This window comes from Dreissena polymorpha, chromosome 2, assembly GCF_020536995.1.
Source record: "Dreissena polymorpha isolate Duluth1 chromosome 2, UMN_Dpol_1.0, whole genome shotgun sequence".
NCBI lineage: Eukaryota > Metazoa > Mollusca > Bivalvia > Myida > Dreissenidae > Dreissena > Dreissena polymorpha.
In genome coordinates, this window is record NC_068356.1 from 98,347,192 (window position 1) to 98,372,722 (window position 25,531).

A 25,531-nucleotide genomic window follows, 5' to 3' on the forward strand; every position below is an offset into this window, starting at 1 on the left:
GAGGAAACAATTAACATACATTTTTTATTTGCTATAACAACATTTTTTTCACAGTACAACAATATTCCTGCTCTATGCATGGCTATATACATTAAATGGAGTGAAACAACAAGAAAAGGATCAGCAAATCACATACATTAACATGATTATATCCCTAAACATACCAAAACTACAATGATATTATATTATATGACATGTGCTATGTCTTTAAAAAAACAACAACAATTAATGTGCACCAAACTACAGAAATTATTCAATTTAATAACACAAACATTATAACCGTGCAAAGGCAATTATTAATTTCTGATTAAGTCCTGATCGTTAGTAATACACAATCAATGGTTAAAAGACCTGGTGGTACGTTGCATCAAGTTTTCTTTATTCAAAAAGTTTTGCTATTGCAAAATGTTAATTTGGGATAATCGAACAAATTAAGACATGATTTTGAACCTTAAATCTACTTTTACCAATATAGTTTATTGCTTATAAATAGGTTGTTTATATATTATAGAAACAATTTTATTATAGCTAAATATACATACAAATAAACAAAATATATTTTTGTTGGAAATAAAAAATTGAAAGCCAAAATTTGAAATGTTGCACAATTTTGTCCAATAAAAAGCTGTGTATAATTGTTCAACAACAAAGCAGACATGTTTAATGCAAAGCAAGCTGATATAAACAACCATGTGTGTATGGAATCTAATCATAAGACAGCAGATGAGTTGGGAGTTTTACGGAACCTGGCCGCAGTGAATGCGCGTCAATGACATTTAATGTGGAGCGGTCAACATGAAAACAGCTTTTACAAACTTGTAAAAATCAACTAAAAGCAATCATTCAAAACTGGAAAATAGTCACAATCAATTAACAGCTATAATTCAAAATTAGACACCTTAACAAGCAACAACAAGTCAATAAATAAAAATTAATATATTAACACATATTGCTTCAGTGTTAAAATATACAATGTGAATTTGTATGAGGACATGCACTTATAATATTCAGAATACCAAACTTCTAGCACTGTATGGCCAATTTTGGCAATTAAAATATGATGAACTTAAATTGATGCCATACTGGTGAATTTGGTATAACGCATAGAAATAAACAATTATGCAAACCATATTTCTTTAATGATTATTGAATGAATATAGTATATAGTTTATAGTGTGGAATAATAAAAAAAAAGATTCAATGTTCTTGTTACATTGAGAGGTACAATTATACTCTAACAAGGGAGACGACTTTTATTTAGTATATCACAATTGCTCTCCCTTGAATCGTTCTTTACTGTTTTCCAAATTTCCAGATAATAGTTGCTTATTATAATAACTGAAAAGCTTGACATAAAACAAGGTGTTTCTAATGCTTAAAGTATATAATAATGTTAATGATCTGATATTATGCATGTCTTAATTAACTATACAGGTTAATGTGCGCATTCATCCAAAGCAATTCTTTTTCTCTATTGCCTGATATGTAAATGATGTTTAATATGAAACAATTTTGTACAAATGAATTCAAACAGTGAATGTATCTGTTTGAAATGGCAACATTTTATGAATAATGTACAAACAAAACCATTAGCTTTTCAGTTGATCTATTTACAAACGACAAAATAAACTTTTATACAATGACACATAAATCTGTGTAACGTTATTCACTTATTACATTAGAAAAGCTGGTCGCAAATGTGTACATACAAATATTTAAAGCATAATGAACTTTTAATGCTAGAATGCAAATGTCAACATAAATAATGAGCATGTCAGTATATGATACAACAAGAACAATCTACAACCATATCTAGGAACATTATTCATGAAAATACTCACTTTGAAACAAAATTAATTGTGGATGAATTACTATCATATTTTCAACAATGAAAGCATCCTTTTTTAATAATTAAATAAACTCCATTACAATTATGATGCACTTCTAAATTCCACTTTATTTAAATAGTTTTTCAATTAATGTGTGCATTAATTATCACAATTCACATGTACATTCACACAATTTTTATAACGCGCTTAACTGTTGTTAATATTAAACAAAGTGTCTGTTGTCAATAAATAAATCAATAATTAACAGAAGGTAAATATAGTTTGAATAAATAAAATTATTATTATTGATATTTTAGTATTACATCACTACATGAAATTCTCAACTAAATACTGCCTCAAAAGAGCAAACTGATGAGAAATATGTACACAGACAGAATGACAGACATATCAAAATAGAAGCATCACAATTATGAACCGTTCTGATCAATTATTTTACCTAGCACATATTGCTATTTTATAGGTAAAAATTAAAAATAAGCATGTCTTGTTTATACAATAAATAAGTTAAAGGTATGCTCCAGCGACAATATCAAGTTGCTTTGAACAAGATTGAATCATAGTATAGTTGCATTTAACCAAAAAATTTACGGAAAAATCCGACGTTTTACCTGCGAAATCGGTCATAAATCACACTCTTTATAATACCTGGACGGAAATTACCGGAAATTCTTCCGGAAACTAGCGAGGAATTCATCGGTACGGTGACGTCACTCTCAGGACAACTCCAAACAAAGCAAAATGGCGGACAGCGACAGCAGCCGATCAAGCGATAGAAATAGTTACATATCCGAGTCGTTAACTGAAGATGAAATGTCTGATGTTGAAGAAAATGCACAGCCATATCAGTTTGAACCGATATTGAGAAGGAATGAGGAAGATCGCGGCGATAGACGACCTGAATTGCCAGGCGAACAAGTAGCTGAAGTGGAAATCCGACGAGGCAACTCGAATTGGTACGTTAAATTACCGATGAATGTCATTATTGATAATGCGTTTTTCTTACTTGCCGAACTTACACTTGGTAGCAAGTTAATTATCGAAACATCAACTGCAATCTTGATCCGTTATAAAAGCGTATCTCGTTTGATAGTTATGTTAAAATAGAAGTAGAAGGTGTATCACCGTGATTTTAAGTTTTCGATCATTTTTATATTTGGTGTTACTTTTACTCTCTTATTATTTGAATGCAATACAGTAACGTATTGTACGTATTGTTTTGGTACAACATTTTATTAACAACTGCTTGTGAAACAACATCCAAAACTAATATGGATTTCACAGTGATTTATTTGTGTGTATGATTTTGATTTCAGGTGTCTTTGTTCAAACTGCCCAGCCATGGACAGTGAGGTGGAGTCAGTGTGCTGCAGAGAGGTGGAGAATGTCGACATGAAACGTGACAGCTTCAACAGTGAATCACAAGAAGCCCTCCAGTGCATCACAGAACACCCAGGCTTCCGGACAGTCTGTCTTGACCAATATGTCCTGGAAACGGCCTACTACCAGTATGTCCAGCAGTATGGGCAGATGCATCACCAGGCTAATGAGTAAGTTTTTATAATTGTTGTTCCATTAACAACAAACATTTGCTTAAGTTTATTTTGATATCATTCGTTGGAATCTGTTGGTGGATCGTAAATAGGAACATACAAATTGTATAGCTTTAATACTCTTAAGTAACAATTACTATATTTGTTTTTCTAATTTTTTTCAGGCGCATGCGGTATGTTGGTTATAGGCAGCTTGCAAGGTGGTGCTGGGGTTTTCTTGGAAAAGAAGTACGTGTTGTACTCCCAGCTTGCTGCGTCCAAAGAATAAGGGACCAGTTTCCATCTGACCAATACAGAGGCTTCCAATGGCAAACTTAAGAATGAGAACATCATTATCCTGTAAAATTGTATGATTTTGTGAATAATTATTTGAAATAAAATTGTAGCGTATTTTTATTGTTATTTTTGTCAGAAACAACAACCACAAATAATGCAATTGTTTGTGAAGCAATGTAAGCAACAAAGGATTATTTGCGCTCGATTTGTCATTGTCGGCTCGGGTACTACTTACATGTACCCCGGGTACTCTTAAGTATACTTACATGTACCCCGGGTATGGTAAATATACTAAAACGTACCCTGGAAATTTAAAGCTTAATCGGTCGTTGTCGGCTATTTTTTTAAATTAAATATATTCACATTTATGTCAATTCCCTGTAAAATGGCCTCTATATTATCGAAACTCGTACTCACAAAGCATGTTGATACAGTTTTTAAAAAAGAGAAGTTTGTTTAAGATAATCGGTAGCGCGATTTACGACATAGGATTTTAGGCTGAAATACAAATCGGGTACAGTCTTATATCGACCGGGTACGATTAAGTATATTTACCGTACCCGGGGTACATGTAAGTATACTTACGAGTACCCGGGGTACACGTAAGTAGTACCCGAGCCTACAATGACCAATGGAGCATTATTTGCCTTAAAAGCCGCCATGAGTCAATATCTTGAAACTGACATTAAAGTATCAGCAGTTACATTAGTTATTATTGTTAATTATCAGTTACCTCTTCAAAATTATGTGTGTCAATAATTGGGCTTAACCCTTTGCATGCTGGGAAATTTGTCGTCTGCTAAAATGTCGTCTGCTGAATTTCTTAAATTAGCATTTTCTTCGATTTTTTTTCAAAGAATACTATCAGAATAGCAAACAGTTTGGATCCAGATAAGACGCCACAGAACGTGGCGTCTCATCTGGATCCAAACTGTTTGCAAGCCTTCACAACTCGGTTCCCGCACTGTAAGGGTTAATATGCTATGTGCAATATTTTTCCTCTCGACTAATGTCTTTTGTATTCAAAATTTCAACGCATTAAATATTGAGAAAAAATATGTATTTTTTCCAATCACCAATCTGATACAAGTATCAGTTTTATCCGTATCCTACTCCCTGAACCAGAAGACTGCCACGCAGGCTCAATAATCTATACTGGGGTACTTTCTATCGTTTGCTTTAGAAATCAATTTCAAATGTTATTGTTTGATCATGCTCATCTAATGTATTTCAGAGAACGTGAGGGCTATACACTTGCAGTTATTATATTTAAACATACATAAATTATTTTGGTGTCTTCTTTTATGGCCATTTTTGACCTGACAAAACCGAAATATCTAAATAAATTGAAGTTTGAAAAAGCTCAACTATTCTAAAAATATAAATGAAAATAAAAAAAGACTCCGTTGTGATCCTGTGAACCCTGTTGAACAAACTTGAGTTTCATGTTAACACCGTATTTGTTAAATTTCCTAATAGATTCATTATAGGAATTCAAAATCTACTCAAGATTCTTCGAAAAAGTACCATGTATATGCATTGGACATGGACAACATTTACATTTTTAAACAATTTTATTCAGTTATCAAAACCTCGAAGGTCTATTTGACGTGTGTGCTCATATGAATGTACACATACAGCTACAACAGTAACAACTAAAACCGAAATAATTTGTGTGTAGTATTTATCAATAAGCAAGCAAATGAAACAAACAACAATTACTATTTCTATACAGTGCCTCAACAGCACTTCAGGCAATGAGCTTATAGAAAATCTTTGCACTTACAAAAATTCAGAGAATTAATAGCACCTACAAACATTCAAAGAACAAGACACAAACATAATGTTTAAAAATAGCCGTGTGTGTGCACCACGAATGCCTTTTGACACCACTAACACACTAGTAGCATAAACGCTTAAACCGCCTTGCCACAACTGTTTGCAGTTCCTCTTCTGTCGGTCTGCGCTTGCCATTTGTTAATGGAGGTGGAGCAGGTGTTGCCATAACTGTTGGTTGGTTCAATTCACATATTTCAAACACCATATTCATGAGCTTGTCCACATAATCAAACGTTTGGTCAACCATTGTTGGTTTCATTGAGAAATCATCCCCACTCTTGTATTTGGGAAATACAACCACATGCTTCTCTGTCCCGTCCGTATTTGTTGCTACTTCTCTGTGGACGTTTTCATTAAAATGAAGTGCTGCGATAATCTGCCTACAGGCTTGCCCATGATATGAAAAGCTCATCATCTTTGGTGCAAAGTGATTAATGGTGGCGTGGAAACTTTCCAGTGTAGACGTCTGGTAGCCAGTTGACAGTTTAGCCACATCTGTGCAAAGGCGCTTGCTGAGAACTATCTCCTCAACCTTCACAGCTGCTTTGCTTCCTGAAAAAGGGTTTAAAAAGGTCACCAAATTCTTAGAATATATTTCATGTATTCACTACTTTAACTATGTCACAACTAGAGGGAAGGAAAATTGAAAAGGCATCGGCATTATCAAGTGCTTTGGCGATATATCATGGGACAAGGGAACTTCCAAGTACATGTACAATCAAGAATGAGATGCTTCAGTTATGGTTTATGTGCTATAAACATCTTGAATAAGATCTATTTACATGAAGTTTCGTGTTCGTAAATATTTTTAGAGTTGTTGTCCGGACACAATTTGGGACAGCTTACGGACAAGCTTTATCCTATAGTCCTGTACTTCAGAGAGCATTTAATTTAAAATAACCTCTTCGATAAAAACAAACCTGGTTTCAACCAATCCCTATCAGCGAGCTCCTCATGTTGACAGTCGGTGAAGGGACCATCATGGCCATGATGGATGTTCTGTATGTGGTTGGAGACAGACTTCCACTTGGACACGATCACCGCCCCATCATCATCTGAAGAGGAGGCTGCTGCCCAGTACAGATGGTTCGTGATGCTCTTTATCCACTTGAAGAGGTGATCACAATCCTTCTGCTTTGACAGGGCAACCAGCTTCTTCTTGATAGCTTAAACACATTCAAACAACACCACATGCAGTTTCATGTGAAATAGCTTAAAAAGAAATAAAAATGCTGTTGATTAAATTGTTTTTTTTATGTCTTACAGTGAACTAAATGTAGTGTAACCTCTCTATACGATGACTATATCAACTTATCCCATTTAATAAGAAGTACACAATAACACAACTCCAACCTCATTCAACTAAAGCCTCTTTTCAAAGTTGATTATGAAAAAAAATCAGATGAAATAGTTAAAATCCTGGATACCTTTAGCCACATGCCAGACGTCATACGAATGCTTGATCTCATGGTGGTTATCTCTCAACCATTTTTGTATCTGCATGTGGCGATCTGTTACAATCTCTTTTATTTGTATCCCCATCTCTTGTAAGGCAGCAATGCCTCTCTTCAACCCTTCAAGTTCCATGTGGTAGCTGGATGCCACTTCGTTGCTCTGAATGTCAATTAATAACAAATTAAATTCCAATGAAAAATAAATGCGGTATCACAAACAGAACAATTAACATGATATATATCTAATAAACCACTAGTGTTTTTGTTTTCTGTGTCTTGTAAAGCATGACCCTATTCTGAAATTTGGCACTGAAATATGGAATCACAGTAGCAAGAGATATATAATTATTGATAATTTAATCTAATCAATGAAAACCTGGTATAAAACATTGAACTAAGACCAATGTCTAACCTGCACTAAATGAAGGCCTATGACATGCCCAGTTGCCATGTCAATCAAGCTATAGGTTCCATATTTAGCGCTGTGTCCAGGGCTGTCACATCTGCCATCGCCAGCTAGTGTGACACTCCTGCCCTCTTCCCTGATGGCAGTCAATGCAGCGGATGTATGGTCTTTCCAAACAGCCTCCACAGCTGGCCACAGGAATGATCTTTGATGCTGGAAGAATGTGCTTATCGAAATGCAAAGTAGGTTCATAAAAGAAAAAAGTCTCAGCACTTTTGTAGGTGTGCAGCCAGCAAACAGTATTGCTGCACTGAGAAGCAGATTCCCAGCTGGAATGTCTTGCACTTTGGGCTGGGACTCCCACCGCCGTGAGTAGCCACATTCACACGTCTGCCTTATGGCGATGTATGAGCCTATTCGTTGGCTGATGTGTCCTGCTGCAGGCAACCGACATTGAAGGCACGTCTTGAACAGCTCAAGCAGGTTCTCTTCAAATACTAAGTACTTGTTCTGCTCTCGGACATCAGTTCTGAAATAAAACAGCATTTTGCTCAAAATCTATTGCAAAGATTAATCAGTAAAAACTCAATAATTTAACATGTTACAAAAATACCCTTGTACATTTCTGTATAAATCATTCAATAATATCAATTTAGAATTCAAATTTGTTCTCTAAATGTGTAAGCAAATTTTAAAAATTAAAACATTATAGGTTTGAGTTGTCTCCCTTTGTCAGACTGGTTTTGTTACTTTGTCCCTTGTTTCAATTTCAGTTTATAAGGTGAACAACACTTAGCATGTGAATTACTTTGTTACTTCTTCTTGATCTGCTTCTGTGCTGCACGTCTGGTTTAAGTGGAAGTCAGGGTCAGCAGTTACATCATCCTCATAACCGGCTGAAAAAACAGACTGGAAGGAAGTATCAATTGGGTTGCTGTAGGTGGTGGGCGGTGCCTTCCTTGGTGTTGACGTAAGTATAATGCTCTGATCCGAAGACAGTAACTTGGACTGGACACCGACTGACATGCTAAGGTTTGTGGTCTGGCACTGGACCCCAACCGAAGCCATCTTGACTGCATGCTTGCCAAGAGTCTGTGTACCTGAAACAAAGCAACAAAAACTGATATGATATTTGAAGGATAAGTTTCTGAGGTTTGAAAACAATAGTTACAATACTTAGGAAAATAGTGGCCATTACAACAATATTGTTTTGACACAGTTGCACAGACATCCCTATATTTTGGTTAATTAGGTTAATGCTTTTCTAACAAAAACAGAAGATGACAAAAAGAAGCTGGTTCTTATACAATTTCCTTGAAAGTAGGGTTCTAACTTATATAAAAACAACAGTATAATATCACTCCAAGTTAATATATTTTCAAATGTATGCTTATCAACTTCATATTTCTATTTTCTGATATTTCCTTACCTTTTGATGCATGCCTTTCACGTATTTTAATATTAGTTTGGCAACCCTTTGCTGACGTCTGCTTCTTTTGCGAGGCTGTTACCTGTATGAAAACAATAAGTACTACATAAAAAGTGTTTCCTCATGCCGCTGCAATTCTTATACACAATTAAAGTGAGATTTAAATATATATCAATCTGTAATACTTTAATCACAATATGTTGAAAAAAACAACACCAAATTATAGAACAGGGTGGTATTTAATCTAGCTAGAGAAATTATGCATTTCACAAAATCAACCATTACAGTCTTGTTTCAGAACAATCGGAGCGTATTTGATGAATAAGATGTGAATCCTAAATATTACTTTATAGCGACATGTAACCATTAAGAGCAATAATGATCCATGTTACAATTTAGAGCAATAATGATCTGTGTTACCATTTAGAGCAACAATGATCAGCGTGGTCTGTAGATCTAAATATAGTATCACGATGTACATGCAGGATACATGATGCAATGACTGTCTGTAGACAGTACAGTAGTGTAATTTCCAAATTAAATATTTTGCTTCATTAAATTTTTTGGACACATGTTCTTCTGAAAGGTACTCCTACTTTATACTGCACTGTATAAATATAAAGTTTTAAGAAGTGAATTTTTGTTCACCAAACATTTGTAAAGATCTTGCATACACACTTATAACAGCCATATACATATTATTGTTTTCTTTCGTTTCGCTTGATTTACTCTTCTATAACCAATTGTGGCAGGACATTTACAATCAGTAAGATGTTTTTAAAAGCAAACAAATACATACTAATAATTGAATAACAGCACGTACCTGCGGTTCAACGACAGGCGTATCCTCATCAAAGCTGCCGCTGTTGTTGTTTAGGTCCACCACTTCATCTTGCAGTTCTGGTTGAAGAGCTGGTTCAGTGCACTCAATCTGCAAGGGTAATTTGGCTTTTGATTAGGAAAAAAACATTAATTTGAAAAGGTATCGTATAATATAATTATAATATGTAACAATAAATAGTCTTATTTGTCTAGGCAAATAACAGCTAGAGGCCACTATGGATTGAAGTTATAAGTAGCCAACATTTTAGCCAACTTGATTTTTGTAACCAAATTTGTAAGAGATTCAGTCAAATTTTATCCTATCATTTCGGGCAACATAAATGTGTTAAGTGTTTTATATATATATATATATATATATATATATATATATATATATAACTTATTACATATGTAGCAAAACATTAATCATACATGATACTGGTAGGAAACATGTGGCTTCACAAAATAATATATTCGAGACAAACATGCATGCATTATACACCAATATTATACATTGTAAACATAATAAGTTTTCAATGAATATAGTTTCATTTATATACCTGCACAACATTTAAAAATAGACCCGGCAAATTTTGTGTTTTTAGTTGCAACCGAAGCAAAGCAAAATTATAAGCTCCTGTGAGCACCACATAAAAAACAAAATAAATATATATAATAATATATATAATAATAAATGAAAGAATATTAGATGAATAAATGAAGATTAACAAATTTCTACCAGAGTCTGGACTGATTCAGAGGCAATCTGGGGCCGTTGCACTTCCAGCTCAGATGGCTCTAGATTACTCTTGCCCACTTGTGATGGCACCATCTGCTTCTTAGCCTCTGTATGCTCATTCAGGATCTAAAATATGAATATATTTGGATCTCTTAACAATTTTGTATGTCAGCATGAACTATTTTTAACTTGTAACATCTAACAAGGACAATTTGTCTATAGTAATTTTTGAGCCAGAGGAAGCCCTACATAATAATTGTTTTGTTATACGACACATTTTTATATGACATCGTGCAAAACATGAACTGTTGAACTAGTAAACTACAATAAATTCTGCGATGTATGTTCCATTATTATTGGCATTAATGCAATTACTACCATGACTACCCTAAACAATATTTCAAAATAAGCATAACAAATAATTTAACCACTTTATCGATTAACTTTTATACAATTTTAATTTAGTAACAGCTATATAATTTTTTTTATTAATTTCTATTAAAAAGGAACAAAAAACAGCATTATCAACAAGTGAAACCATAATAGCATTTACCCTCTGGACTTCTCTTTTCCTTGCAGTAGACCTTTGCACCTCTGAAACAAGGTTACTTGTTCGAACATTATTTCCAAACAGCGTCGGTACTGCATCTGGGTTCAGGGCTGGCTTACACGGCAAACCCAGCAACCACTTCGTCATTGTTGTTGAAGAGAACGACTCTAACGTAAAATGCATAGAGCAGACTAGCTGGGTTGTCGCCATCTTTGGCCCGTTCCACTCGGCTCTTGTGGTCTGAATTCCACGAATCCAGAGTCTTCTTTGGGCCAAGTTCTGAGGAAAAGTGTGGAGACTAACATCGTTACTCTTCCTATTGACGCATCCACCAACACAGCAATGCGAATGGCTCATTTCAGGTCCAAAATATCAAAAAAGTTCGTCAAAATATCTCGCGTTCGCTATCGTGTGTAATCAAAACAAAGTGAGAGTCCGTATAGTGACGTCACACAACCGTAACTTACGAATAAGACCGAGCGTGGCCGACGGCGAAAATCGATTTGCGAAGGTGCAATACCGGGCTCTGATTAGTCGGTAAAAATAGTCTTTTCATACGTCACATTTCGATAAAAAGACGACAAATGGTTAAAATCAACTATTATCTAACAAAAAACAGCGAAAAAACGGTACCTTGTTTTATCACTGGAGCATACCTTTAAATATTGTCAGGTGTTTTCCTGCCTTCCCAATATTTCAAGATGAGGAATTCCATCGTTAATGCTCAGGACTGCGAGTAGTTTAAGAAGCCAACGCAGGCACTTATTGACTATCATGCTTAAATTGTATGTATAAATGATCTTCAAAGGCATGCATGGCGTCAATCTAATGACAAGTGCTGTACCAGGCTATCTTTTTGATTGGCCGGTTTAATTACATCGATTGGGATCTGAAATAAAGACAGGTATGTTAATGTTAATTTCAGTTCATTATTCTGATTGTGTTACTTAGGAAAGCAATGAAAAAGAACAAAACTGACATATGGTGCTAAAGCTTCATTGATTTGAATATATAGATTAGTGGTCCGAGATATATTTCTTAATTATTAAATATTTACTGCAAAATAATATGAACATGTAATGAAAAAAGTTTTTTATCTCTAATTCCACTAATGCAAAAGGAAGCTGATATACAATACGCAACAGTACACGTCCACATGCTGATTAACATGTTTGGAGAGTTGCATAACAAAATAAGAAATATGTTTTGAGGTTATATATGCCACACAACCTGACAGGCGGACAAACGTTTAGATGGACCAGCATTCCCTTAAACTGTCTCTGAAAGTAGGTATTTACAAAAAGCCTACGCACGTCTCACAAACTCACAAAGGTTCTATGTGCAGGATGTTCACAGGCAGCAGGTCAGGTAACATGGAGAGGAGAGAATCTTAATACATCGACAGCTGCTGGCTTGAAAGCTGTGACTGTAACTGCATCCAGAAGAAACTTAACGCCTTGACATTCAGGATGTCTGGAAAAAGTAGATTGTGTGTCAAACTTGACAGATAATTGTGCAAATATGTCAAGCATTATAGAAATTGTCTTTGTCAACCATAAGCTTCCATATCGCTCAGCCAACATAAACAGATCTGAACACAACCAATTTTGTAGCAACAACGTTTCAGAGATGGAAAGCTTCTGAAAATGATATAGACATGCAATGCAATCATTTTAAATCAACAGAGAACATGTGTTGAGTTAATTTCAGTATATTATTAAACTTTATTTCACAGGTGGTTATAGAGAAACAAATATGTTCACCAGGTGCATAGCAATTGGGGAAAGGGACTTTCCCTTAATCCCGGAGTGTAATAAATATCCTAATAGTTCATCACTTTACATTGGCATTACGTAAAAATACATGAAAATAGCTCAGATATCATGTCTTTGCGTAATACTGTATTCATGTGGGATGCTGGTCTAGGAATCGAAAGGACCCAAGGTAGAATTCTGCTCAGACCACAGAACTGTGCATATCAAACAATTAATCCCATTCTTGTTCTATTGGGTACCTGTGAGGGAAATAAGCAAATCTGCTGTGGTTGCATACTGTGCAGAATGTAAACGGACGACTTATATCCCAGTGATCTGGTGCCACAGTGTACGTTTTGCAATGGTTAGGGGACTTACCTATTGAGATGTAGTGGCTGAGTTGGAGTTGTTAGGATTTTTCTCTGTGAACAGAACACCAGCTCTTTGCGCATCACTGACATATGTCCCTGTAAACCAAATAATTAATGCATTCTGAAATAGCATCAGTTGTATTGGAGGTCAATCAATGTTGTTTGATTAAATAATATAAGAAATACATTATGTGTGAAGGCTCTTGATACAAATGAGGTATACAATAAACATTTCACACACAGCCTACTATAAACTGTACACTTGATACAATCATTTTTCATCCATATCTAACCAATCTGCATTAAGTTACGTGTAACTCCAAAAGAGTTGGACGGACATAAGGAAGAATGGAAGGACGGAGAGAATTTTACAATTCTATACGACCTCCCCCCTGCACCCTTTCAAGGCAATACAAAATGGCAACTATTATGAATATTTACAATTACGTAATGAATTAAGTTTAAGATAGCAGCAAGGATAGAGTATTACCAATGTATAACACACAAACACGCTATTAAAATAAAATTTGAGTAGTAACACACTGCACATTATACACGGTAAATTACAGGACCAATGTACCTTGTAGAAGAGGTAATATCAGCCCACTTGGCAGGACAGTTTGGAGCCCCAGCTTTAGACTGGCTGCACCTATCCGGGCCCAGCTTACCAGACAGCCTGTTGTTCAGCTGGGTACCGATTTATGACTGCATGGGATCCTTTAGGAACCGGCTCTTAAAACAAAATATAGGAACTTAAATAAATATTGAAGGGAATAATTGTATAATGTGCTGAAGTCATTTAAATAATTGTTTTGCTAAAATTAAATAAAATTTAACAAGTCTATTACAGCGGATTTTGTATGCAAGGATAAACGCTTGGTTCAAGGGCTGAATTTCGGCCGAAACGTAGACAAAACTATGCCTTGACCTTCTATGATTAAACCTGATATGAGATCAATTGCTATTTGCTATTTATTTACCGAATTGATTAATTTTAAAAACACATACTAACCATTTGATGCTAGGAGATTTTCTTCAATCAGGCACATAAAAGGACTGATGTGAAGTGAACTATATGAGCCTCATTCTGGGAAAATAGGGCTTAATGTATGTGCAGTCTGCACAGGCTAATCTGGGATGACAGTTTAATAGGACTTAATGTATGTGCTGTCTGCACAGGCTAATCTGGGATGACAGTTTAATAGGACTTAATGTTTGTGCAGTCTGCACAGGCTAATCTGGGATGACACTTTAATAGGACTTAATGTATGTGCAGTCTGCACAGGCTAATCAGGGATAACACTTAAATAGGACTTTATGTATGTGCAGTCTGCACAGGCTTATCTGGGATGACACTAATAGGACTTTATGTATATGCAGTCTGCACAGGATACTCTGGGATGACACTTTAATAGGACTTAATGTATGTGCAGTCTGCACAGGCTAATCAGTGATGACACTTTAATAGGACTTAATGTATGTGCAATGTGCACAGGCTAATCAGTGATGACACTTTAATAGGACTTAATGTATGTGCAGTCTGCACAGGCTAATCTGGGATGACACTTTAATAGGACTTAATGTATGTGCAGTCTGCACAGGCTACTCTGGGATGACACTTTAAAAGGACTTAATGTATGTGCAGTTTGCACAGGCTAATCTGGGATAACACTTTAATAGGACTTTATGTTTGTGCAGTCTGCACAGGCTAATCAGGGATGACACTTTAATAGGACTTTATGTATATGTAGTCTGCACAGGCTAATCTGGGATGACAATTTAATAGGACTTTATGTATGTGCAGTCTGCACAGGCTAATCTGGGATGACAATTTAATAGGACTTTATGTATGTGCAGTCTGCACAGGCTAATCTGGGATGACAATTTAAGCACATACATGAAATCCATATTCCAGAACACCGCTAAGATTCTACGTATTGTTCTTATTGCTGTTGCTGCTGCTGCTGCTGCGACTGGGCCATAGACAGAGATGGAGTGAGTCCCGACGCCGAAGTTGCCACCCAATACCCGAGAATTGCCGACAACAACTGTTGTTGAATGGCGTCAACCACATACTGCTCTCCAGGCCTAAGGTTCACATTATTTGAGAACAACATATCGAGGTCAGTCACATTAATGGACGTGTCACGCAACGCCTGCTCTACCTGTTGGATCAGATCGTTTCAGTTCGAGCGACTTGTCCGGCCTAATTTGTCGACGTCCATCATCCAATTGTTGTTAAGCAACATTGATGCTGAGACGGAAGTCGAATTCACCAAGGCTCTGCTGTTGGAAGTGTTGATGTAGCCAACATGGGAGGAGATATTGATAGGAGGCTTGGTAGTCTGACGCAAGACGTCTTCATGATGAATTTCTTAAGCGAGTTGTAGTATTTGTGCAAGAAGGGGGTTGTCATCGACTTTCACTTCAATGACGTTTGTCATGTTTGCTAGTAAAGTTCACTGAAAAGGAAATGGAAAGTAAACTAAAACCGGATTGTTTAGTGACACATGAAAAAGCCTTGCAACACCTTACTTTACAGACCTGTTTTTTTTAAATGCCAAACATTGTGCCTATAATTGATATTTAGAATATTGCAATTAATTTTTCACCAATTAGAACTCAGAATAACGAAGTATCAATGTTTTACGCGCACCAACTTGAAATTGGAATTTTTGGGTTTGTAGCAAGGTGTTATATTAATTTTTTGTAAATCAAAAACAGGCATTACTTGAGCAATTTAGAATGTGAGACTGTACACCTTTAATTGTGTGACTATAGAACTTTAAATTTGAGACTACATAATTTTAAATGTGATACTCAGCAACTTAAAATGTGAGACAACACAACTTTAAATGTTACAATCTACATATGTAAGTGTGAGTCTGCACACCTTTAAATGTGAAAGTTTATGACTTCTACCTGAGACTTAACAACTTTAAATGTGAGACAATACAACTGTATGGCATTTAATAAGAAACAATAGATGTGAGTTCAAAATAGTAATTAAACTTAGTGAAATAAGCAAACTAGAGCTTTGTCTTAGACGTGACGAATACCCCCACATGCCGCATTGACACATAATATTTTGCTTTGCATGTTGTCTGCCCCAATTTCAACAAAATAATTAACACTGTAAGGTCTCACCTGAAGCTCAAGAAGCTGAGATGACATGCTGGTCTTGCTTATATTGCTAAGAGCCGAGTTTGAGTTCTGCTTTCTTAAGGTTGAGAGTCGAAGGGCGTACTGGACCACACAACAAAACTGCTGTTATTTTTCAAAGCCTTCTCTTGCATCAATTCAATGCGAGGCCTTTTGGGCTCGGAGTGCTAAGTGCTCATAACAAAACCAGACATGTTCACTTAAAGCACCTTGTTCAAAATAGTGGGCGTAATTTGCGTCTGTGGCACACCCCATGGATGTATGGATCTCTTAGTGTTAACAACAAAGTCTTTACTGCCTTTCTGTGTCAGCATGAATAAATTGTGCTCTGGGTGTTCCCAACAAAGTCTTTACTGCCTTTCTGTGTCAGCATGGATGTATTGTACTCTGGATGTTTACAACCAAGTCTTTACTGCCTTTCTGTGTCAGCATGGATGTATTGTGCTCTGGATGTTTACAACCAAGTCTTTACTGCCTTTCTGTGTCAGCATGGATGTATTGTGCTCTTGGTGTTTACATCCAAGTCTTAACTGCCTTTCTGTGTCAGCATGGATGTATTGTGCTCTGTGTTCACAGCCAAGTCATTACTGCCTTTCTGTGTCAGCATTGGTGTATCGTGTTCTGTGTTCACAGCGGAGTCATAACTGCCTTTCTGTGTCAGCATGGGGTAATCTTGTTCTGTGTTCACAGCCAAGTCATTACTGTCTTTCTGTGTCTGCATGGATATATCTTGCTCTGGGTGTTCACAACCAAGTCATTACTGCCTTTCTGTGTCAGCATGGATGTATTGTGCTCTGGGTGTTCACAGCATTGTCATTACTGCCTTTCTGTGTCAGCATGGATATATCTTGCTCTGGGTGTTCACTGCATAGTCATGACTGCCTTTCTGTGTCAGCATGGATGTATTGTGCTCTGGGTGTTCACTGCATAGTCATTACTACCTTTCTGTGTCAGCATGGATATATCTTACTCTGGGTGTTCACAGCATAGTCATTACTGCCTTTCTGTGTCAGCATGGATACATCGTGCTCTGAGTGTTCAAAGCATAGTCATGACTGCCTTTCTGTTTCAGCATGGATGTATTGTGCTCTGTGTTCACAGCAAAGTCATTACTGCCTTTCTGTGTCAGCATGGGTGTATTGTGTTCTGTGTTCACAGCCAAGTGATAACTGCCTTTCTGTGTCAGCATGGATTTATTGTGCTCTGGGTGTACCCAACCAAGTCATTACTGCCTTTCTGTGTCAGCATGGATGTATTGTGCTCTGGGTGTTTACAGCCAAGTCATTACTGCCTTTCTGTGTCAGCATGGATGCATTGTGCTCTGGGTGTTCACAACCAAGTCATTACTGCCTTTCTGTGTCAGCATGGATGTATTGCGCTCTGGGTATTCACAACCAAGTCATTACTGCCTTTCTGTGTCAGCATGAATATATCGTGCTTTGTGTGTTCACAGCATAGTCATGACTGCCTTTCTGTTTAAGCATGGATGTATTGTGCTCTGTGTTCATCACCAAGTCATTACCGCCTTTCTGTGTCAGCACGGATGTATAGTGCTCTGGGTGTTTACAACCAAGTCATTATTTCCTTTTTTTGTCAGTAACATTGCCAAAAGTCTGTTCTATTATGATATTTTGGCCGCTGAGAGGACAATCTGGGGCAGTCCGTAACCCTACTGTTGTCCAAACTATCAACAGCAGAAGTATCCCACTAGGAAAGCTTACGCTTTTATTATTCCTTGATTTTCTCCTGTTTAATTTCTGTTTGTCCCATAAACATTGGAGCAAGTTATTGAACTTTGTATTCTTCATGATAGTTGTGATGTCCAACAGCAACAACTGACTGTTAGCGTTACCATAACTACTGATATAACGTTTCGTGTCTGTAACACTCGTCCCTTTCAGGCCCACGCGGAACTCTAGCTTAACAAAACTACCCAGGCTTATGTTTGGAAAACGTGACGTGGACATTGCGTTTGTCAGAACAGAATCATGCTCAGAATTTCCTGCAGGACAGAGTTGTTCAACGATGCTGACTTTTTGAGGCAGGAGTTCATGGGGGAGGAGTTAGAAGTCAAGGGAGGGGAAGTGTCATTCTGGACTGGGGCTCCTGCAGGTGGGACTGGTGCGGTTGCTGGGCCAACTCGATATCAATGCTGGTGCTCTGCTGAAAACAACAACAACACAGTGGGTTATAGGAACTTGAAACAAATTATATTACAATCTATAACAAACTATGCCTCTTGACTGGCTTTGAAGGTTTTCAACAACATGAATTTATAATCTGGCATTTTATTGGTTCCTTGTCCTTAATAACATGAAAATAAAAACAATTAAGTCATTTTGTATTAAAACAAGAAAAGTGTTGGCTTATGCTATACATATCTGTACATTTATACCTATTATCTTTACTCCATTTTCAGAGATGTATTTTCATAAGCCAATATGCGTATCACTAATGTTAGAAAGTGTCGTCCCAGATAAGCATGTTAAATTCACATACCAGTAAGCTAATAAGGGAGGGTACTTTCTGACTAGACTGGATTTTCATGAAGAGGATTATTTGTTCAACAAAAAATACCTTTAAGAGGAAAGTGTTGTCCATTATTAGCCTGTGCAAACTGCACAGGCTTATCTGTGACAACAATTTAAGCACATGCATGAGGCCCCATTTTTCCGGATATTAAGTATGATGAGCTATGGGTCAGGGGAGAGGATGGGTCATCCTGGACTGGGGCTCCTGCAGGCCGGACTGGTGCTGTTGCTGGGCCAACTCGATATCAATGGTGGTGCTGTCCTGAAAACAACAGCACAGTGGGTAATGTGAACTTGTAAAAAATGTTTATATTACAATCTATATGAAACTATGCCTCTTGATTGGTTGTGAAGGTGTTTAATAGGCAAAATTTCCTGTTAATGAATTTCTAATCTGGCATTTCATTGGTTTATTGTCCTCAATAGCACGAACATTAATATAATCAAACCATTTTGTATTAAAACATTGTTGGCTAATAATACACTGTATACCAACCTGTTTATTCATAATGATGTAATTTCATTAGCCAATATGTGGCTCCTAAATATTACAAATAGTCGTCCCAGATTAACATGTGAAGTCCACACAAGCTAATCAGGAAGGACACTTTTTGACTAGACTGGATTTTCATAAAGAGGATATTTCTTTTCAACAAAAATACCTTAACATATGAAATTGTTGTCCCAAATATGCCTGTGTGGATTGCACAAGCTAATCTAGGACAACGACAACAATTTAAGCACATGCATTAAGCCCCATTTTAAAGAAGTTTTTTTCCTGTATAAAAACAAAAAATAATAGAAAATCATCTTCTTAACATTGTTTTTAAATCGCACTCATTATATGCATCACTTTACTTTTCCATATATTGTACTGCTCATATACATTTGATTTAAATTATGTTATAGGCCACTTGCCCTTAAAGACTACACACTGACAACACTAGTTTGCCCGTTCTTTGGTGACGCCTAAATATCCACATTTTCACAGTAACCGATACCAAACAAGAGCACCGCCTTGCGGGTGCAGACAGCTCATCTATTTTCTTGTTAAAGGTGAAGGGACTCTCATTTTCAATCACAAAGGAGGGAGGGGTGGAGTGAAGAGGGGTGTATAGTGTGGGGGTGTGGACATTTATTACATTATCTTCCAAAAATGCGAAAAAAATGCAAAAAAAAAAAAATCGGGGGGGTGGGGGGTGGGGGGAGGGGGGGGGGGGGATTCTTGGGTGCGATAGTTGGACGGTATTTCAAACATAAAATAATAAAAATAAATAATTGTGTTTTTTAACCGTTTAAATAAAAAAACAAATTGGGGGGAAAGTTGGGGGGGGGGGGGTGTAGTGTGAGGGTGTGGTGGTAATTTGTGAGATGATCTTAAAAAAAAATATAAAAAAATTGAGGGGGGGGGGGGGGGGAGATTCGGGTGGGGGAGGAGGGGTGGTGGGGGATTCTTGGGTGCGATGGTTGGACGGTATTTCAAACATAAAATAATAAAAATAAATAGTTGTATTTTTTAACCGTTTAAAAAATAATAATTAGGGGATGGGGGGTATAGTGTGAGGGTTTGGTGGTCATTTGTGAGATGATCTTAAAAAAAAAAAAAATAGGGGGGGGGGTATTCGTATGATAACAACGCACTATACACATCCCATATGATACTAGCGCACTATACACACTCCATATGATAATAACGCACTATACACACCCCATATGATATAGTAACGCACTCTACACACCCCATATGATAGTAACGCACTATACACACCCCATATGATAATAACGCATTATACACACCCCATATGATAATAACGCACTATACACACCCCATATGATAATAACGCACTATACACACCCCATATGATAGTAACGCACTTTACACCTCCCATATGATAGTAACGCACTATACACACCCCATATGATAATAATGCACTATACACACCCCATATGATAATAACGCACTATACATACACACCCCATATGATAATAATGCACTAAACACACCCCATATGATAGTAACGCACTATACACACCCCATATGATAATAATGCACTATACACATCCCATATGATAGTAACGCACTATACACACCCCATATGATAGTAACGCACTATAGACACCCCATATGATAATAATGCACTATACACACCCCATATGATAATAATGTACTATGCACACCCTATATGATAATAATGCACTATACACAACCCATATGATAATAATGCACTATACACACCCCATATGATAATAACGCACTATACATACACACCCCATATGATAATAACGCATTATACACACCCCATATGATAGTTATGCACTAAACACACCCCATATGATAGTAACGCACTATACACACCCCATATGATAGTAATGCACTATACACACCCCATATGATAGTAACGCACTATACACACCCCATATGATAGTAACACACTATACACACCCCATATGGTAATAACGCACCATACACACCCCATATAATAATAATGCACTATACACACCCCATATGATAGTAACGCACTATACACACCCATATGATAATAATGCACTATACACACCCCATATGATAATTACACACTATACACATCCCCATATGATAGTAACACACTATACACACCCCATATGATAATAACGCACTATACACACCCCATATGATAGTAATGCACTATACACACCCCATATGATAGTAACGCACTATACACACCCCATATGATAATAACGCACTCTGGTAATGTCCAGCCTGGAATTCAACCTCTCCTTTCCTGAAATACCCCTGCAAACAAAAACAAACAGATAACCGTGTATTTAGTTTAAGAAGTGGAAAGAGAAAAGTTTAAAAGATAAGAATAGTTACATACATTATTTTTGATAAAAAATTATATAGTCTTCTTACATTAACATTTACTAAAACACTGATAACAATAGCAAATGTTAACTTATATGTAACAATAATATACTTGTTGCATTAGAAAGAAATAAAAGATATACTTGTTGATTATACAGAAAGGTACAGCATTTAAAACAAGATGTGTTTGTGAAACACAATGTCCCCCTAAATGATGTTTGACCTTGAAGGATGACCTTGACCTTGTGAAGGATGACCTTGACCTTGACCTTTCACCACTCAAAATGTGCAGCTCCATGAGATACACATGCATGACAAATATCAAGTTGCTATCTTCAATATTGCAAAAGTATTCATAAAATAAGCGATTTGGGCCACATATATTTGACCTATGACCTTGAAGGATGACCTTGACCTTGACCTTTCACCACTCAAAATGTGCAGCTCCATGAGATACACATGCATGCCAAATATCAAGTTGCTATCTTCAATATTGCAAAAGTATTCATAAAATGAGTGATTTTGGCCACATATATTTGACCTCTGACCTTGAAGGATGATCTTGACCTTGACCTTTCACCACTCAAAATGTGCAGCTTCATGAGATACACATGCATGCCAAATATGAAGTTGCTATCTTCAATAAAGCAAAAGTTATTGCAAAATGTTAAAGTTGGTGCAAACAGACCAACAGACAGACCAACAGACAGGGCAAAAACAATATGTCCCCCACTACTATAGTGGGAAGTGGGGGACATAAAAATGTAATTGTGGTAAGCCTTTAATAATGTTACATCATGAAGTGCAACTGTTCTGATCTACACAGTGTTTTTTTTCACCATTTGGGAATAGAGCCAGTTCCTTTTGAATTAGAAACAAATTGCGGCGTTTTGACTAAAATTGGGGAATTATTGTTGTTGTTGATTTGCTAACAAATAATTCAAAATTTAGAATAAAAAGACTTCAATATATTATTAACTAAGGTTCAACTTATAGAGCTGGAAGGAGATAAACTAAATGTTAAGAGCTCAAATACACAAATAAATAATCAAACCTTCAATTGGGAGTTTTTAAGTCCCATTTGGAAAAAAATGTATACTTTTTTTGCATTGGGAATTGGGCAGAATACCGGCCTCTTATTCAAACGGAAAAAAAAACACTGCTACATAAAGCTAAATCTATGTACTTACAACCTTTCCCAACCAAGGCAAACTGGTAAGAATATACCGATAAATTTAATGTACATATTGTTGCATTCATAGCAGATTTTTGTTACTTTATTTACATCAATACCAAATTTCACCATGCTTGTAAAAAACTCACATATTTTTTTGGGAAATTAAATTCAATATGGAAACATTGCTGGAGATAGTGCTTTTAATACATATACATCTTTGTTCTGATCCATACGAATTAATACAGAATGAAGTTCAAGGGAGGCAACCTTAAAAAAAATACAGCTTTATGGCAGTGTTTCATGATTTAACTCCCCCAAAAAAAATCTAGAGCAAATGAGAGATTACTGCAACCATCTCAATTTGTCTTCCTCCTGCTGCCGCTCAGCACAGATTCACATACAAACATATAAACATCTTTTTAAATATATGTTTTGCAAATATTCAAAGGAAAATGATAACACTATGCTGAAACACCCTTGTAACCAGTTGAAATGTTTAAATTCCTTTGATTCAGCAAATAAGTCAAAGATGTCACTTTAATGCTCCGGATTTTTCCTACCTGCCTCTTTTTAGCAGCATCCTGTACCCTAGATCTCAGAGCTTCAGATGGGCCTAAATAGAAGGGCACGGCAACCTCAAGGGCCCACCCTGCCCCTTAGGACTCCCACCAAACCATTTCATTATCTGATCACATCAAATTTTATTTGAAGTTTACATAAACTAAGTGAAACTAGTTTTATTGAGTATAAACACAATGTTTTAATGAAAATACATGTACTTGCAATATCATATGTATATTTTACACAATCATGCTATATTGAAATGAGTTAATATGACCATGCACATTCAAGTGCCCTTTTTACAAAAAAAGCCCTTTTCAAATCCTATCTTTAATACTGCAGATCTTTCCCAATATCCATGCATTTTAAAATACTAGCCCATTTGATCAATGTAACAATAACAATAAGGTCACCTTGGGCCACTTGGGTTGTAGCCGTATGGTGGTGTTGGCATCCTGCATGGCCAGATAATACTGTTGCAGCTTTAGGAAGGCCAGAGAGCGATTGCTGTATATGAGGTGATTCTGCCGGTCTGTATCCAGAGCATGAGTATAGTGTAGCACGGCCTCTGTGTACTTCCCTGCCTTGACACACTCATTGCCTTGCAGCCTCAGCTCTTCAGACTTCAAATAAAAAAGATAATCATTATATGCATTCAGTTATTGTTAATTTAATTCTGGCACAATTTGGACACTCTGGGCGAATTCATAATATTGAAGTTTTGCTTTTTAGATTCTTAGTAATACTGATTGGCATGATTTCACAATATCAAAATGTTAGCTTGCTTTTTTTAAGTGACATGTTCACAGTTTGGCAAAACGATGATTTTCAAAATCAATGTCATATATTCAAACAAGAATGTATGCCTTATGTTTAATCAAGCAAAATAATGCTCTTGACTGAGCAAAATGATTAAAAATATTGATAAATTAAGGGATAGTTATCATTTGAGATCTGTAAAATAATAAACTGTTTGTAATGCTTTCCTCAACTATTTAGAAAATATGCAGACTATTACTATAGGGTTTATGGTTAGCTAATCAATATTAACGACTGCATGTGGCTGTGGAAGTGCATGGGCTTCCACAGGAACCGGGTTTGAATCCCGAGAACGCCAATGTTTTTTATTCAAATTTTTTTTCTTGCAATTATCGGTATTTTATGGAATTGTTTTTCAACATATTTAATGGTATTTTTCAAAAATTGGAAAATCTGTGAACTAGTCCCTTTAATAATTATGGAACATGGAGCATCAGTGTAGATATGTATATTATATTTTGAAATAGAAAAGCTTCAAATTTCTAATAGGCACATGAAAAGTACAAACATAAAATCCATGACCTAATTGTGTTAACCTTTGCAGTTTAAAAATTCATGTGGTTAGCACATGGGACAATAATGCCCAGGAATATGTATTTATATGTTTCTCATTAGACAGTCACTTGAGGCAAAAAAAAAGGTCCGTTTCCGGTCGCCCGACCGTGTCTCCCAAATCGGCGCCGACCCTCAACTTTTTATTGGGGTCGCCAAAAAAAAAATCAAGAGAAAATTTAAACAAGAGCACCGCCTTGCGGGTGCAGACCGCTCATCTATTTTCTTTTTAAAGGTGAAGGGACTCTCATTTTCAATCACAAAGGAGGGAGGAGTGGAGTGAAGAGGGGTGTATAGTGTGGGGTTGTGGACATTTATTACATTATCTTCCAAAAAAGCGAAAAAAAAAAAAAATAATAAAAAAATCGGGGGGGGGGGGGGTATAGTGTGAGGGTGTGGTGATAATTTGTGAGATGATCTTAAAAAAAAAAAAAAAAAAAAAAAAAAAAAATCAAAAAAAAAATTTGGGGGGGGGGGTGGGGGGGGTGGGGTGGGGGTATAGTGTGAGGGTGTGGTGGTCATTTGTGAGATGATCTTATAAAAAAAAAAAAAAAAAAAAAAAAAAAAATTAGGGGGGGGGGGAGGGGGGGGAGGGGGGGGGGAGGGCACGGGGGATGGTTTGGGTGAAGTCTATTGTGGTATGTCAGGTAAGAGTAGTTTCATCAAAGTATCAATCAAATCTAATCATAAATAAAGAAGTTATGGCAATTTTAGCAAAATTTAATAATTTGACCTTGAGAGTCAAGGTCATTCAAAGGTCAAAGTAAAATTCAAGTTGCCAGGTACAGTAACCTCATGATAGCATGTAAGTATTTGAAGTTTGAAAGCAATAGCCTTGATACTT

The 25,531-nt window shown here is 36.4% G+C and overlaps 3 protein-coding genes and 1 long non-coding RNA gene across 4 annotated transcripts; 1 reads left to right on the forward strand and 3 right to left on the reverse strand.

Annotated features, from left to right (window-relative positions):
* The first annotated feature begins 2,371 nt into the window (after positions 1-2,371).
* On the forward strand, positions 2,372-3,790 carry LOC127868203 (P2X purinoceptor 7-like). Its single transcript, XM_052409856.1, has 3 exons — positions 2,372-2,803; positions 3,164-3,397; positions 3,565-3,790. The coding sequence occupies exons 1-3, from the start codon at positions 2,589-2,591 to the stop codon at positions 3,716-3,718; spliced, it is 603 nt and encodes a 200-aa protein (XP_052265816.1). The 5' UTR covers positions 2,372-2,588; the 3' UTR covers positions 3,719-3,790.
* Positions 3,791-5,231: 1,441 nt separating this feature from the next.
* On the reverse strand, positions 5,232-11,554 carry LOC127868201 (uncharacterized). The gene is made up of 9 exons (XM_052409854.1): positions 10,919-11,554; positions 10,366-10,491; positions 9,628-9,735; positions 8,805-8,886; positions 8,184-8,475; positions 7,382-7,904; positions 6,943-7,129; positions 6,436-6,681; positions 5,232-6,067 (listed from the first exon to the last, which is right to left on the reverse strand). Exons 1-9 carry the CDS (start codon positions 11,270-11,272, stop codon positions 5,577-5,579), a joined length of 2,409 nt encoding a protein of 802 aa, XP_052265814.1. The 5' UTR covers positions 11,273-11,554; the 3' UTR covers positions 5,232-5,576.
* A 25-nt stretch (positions 11,555-11,579) lies between these two features.
* LOC127868207 (uncharacterized) lies at positions 11,580-17,566 on the reverse strand. Its single transcript, XR_008043912.1, has 5 exons — positions 16,188-17,566; positions 13,621-15,502; positions 13,048-13,136; positions 12,244-12,388; positions 11,580-11,804 (listed from the first exon to the last, which is right to left on the reverse strand). It is a non-coding gene; the product is annotated as an uncharacterized LOC127868207 (long non-coding RNA).
* Positions 17,567-21,398: 3,832 nt separating this feature from the next.
* Positions 21,399-23,963, reverse strand: LOC127869929 (hsp70-Hsp90 organising protein-like; the record flags this gene model as incomplete). Its single annotated transcript, XM_052412587.1, has 2 exons — positions 21,399-21,506; positions 23,730-23,963. Coding segments are annotated over 2 exons (342 nt in total), but the record flags the coding sequence as incomplete, so codon positions are not given.
* Between the last annotated feature and the right edge of the window lie 1,568 nt (positions 23,964-25,531).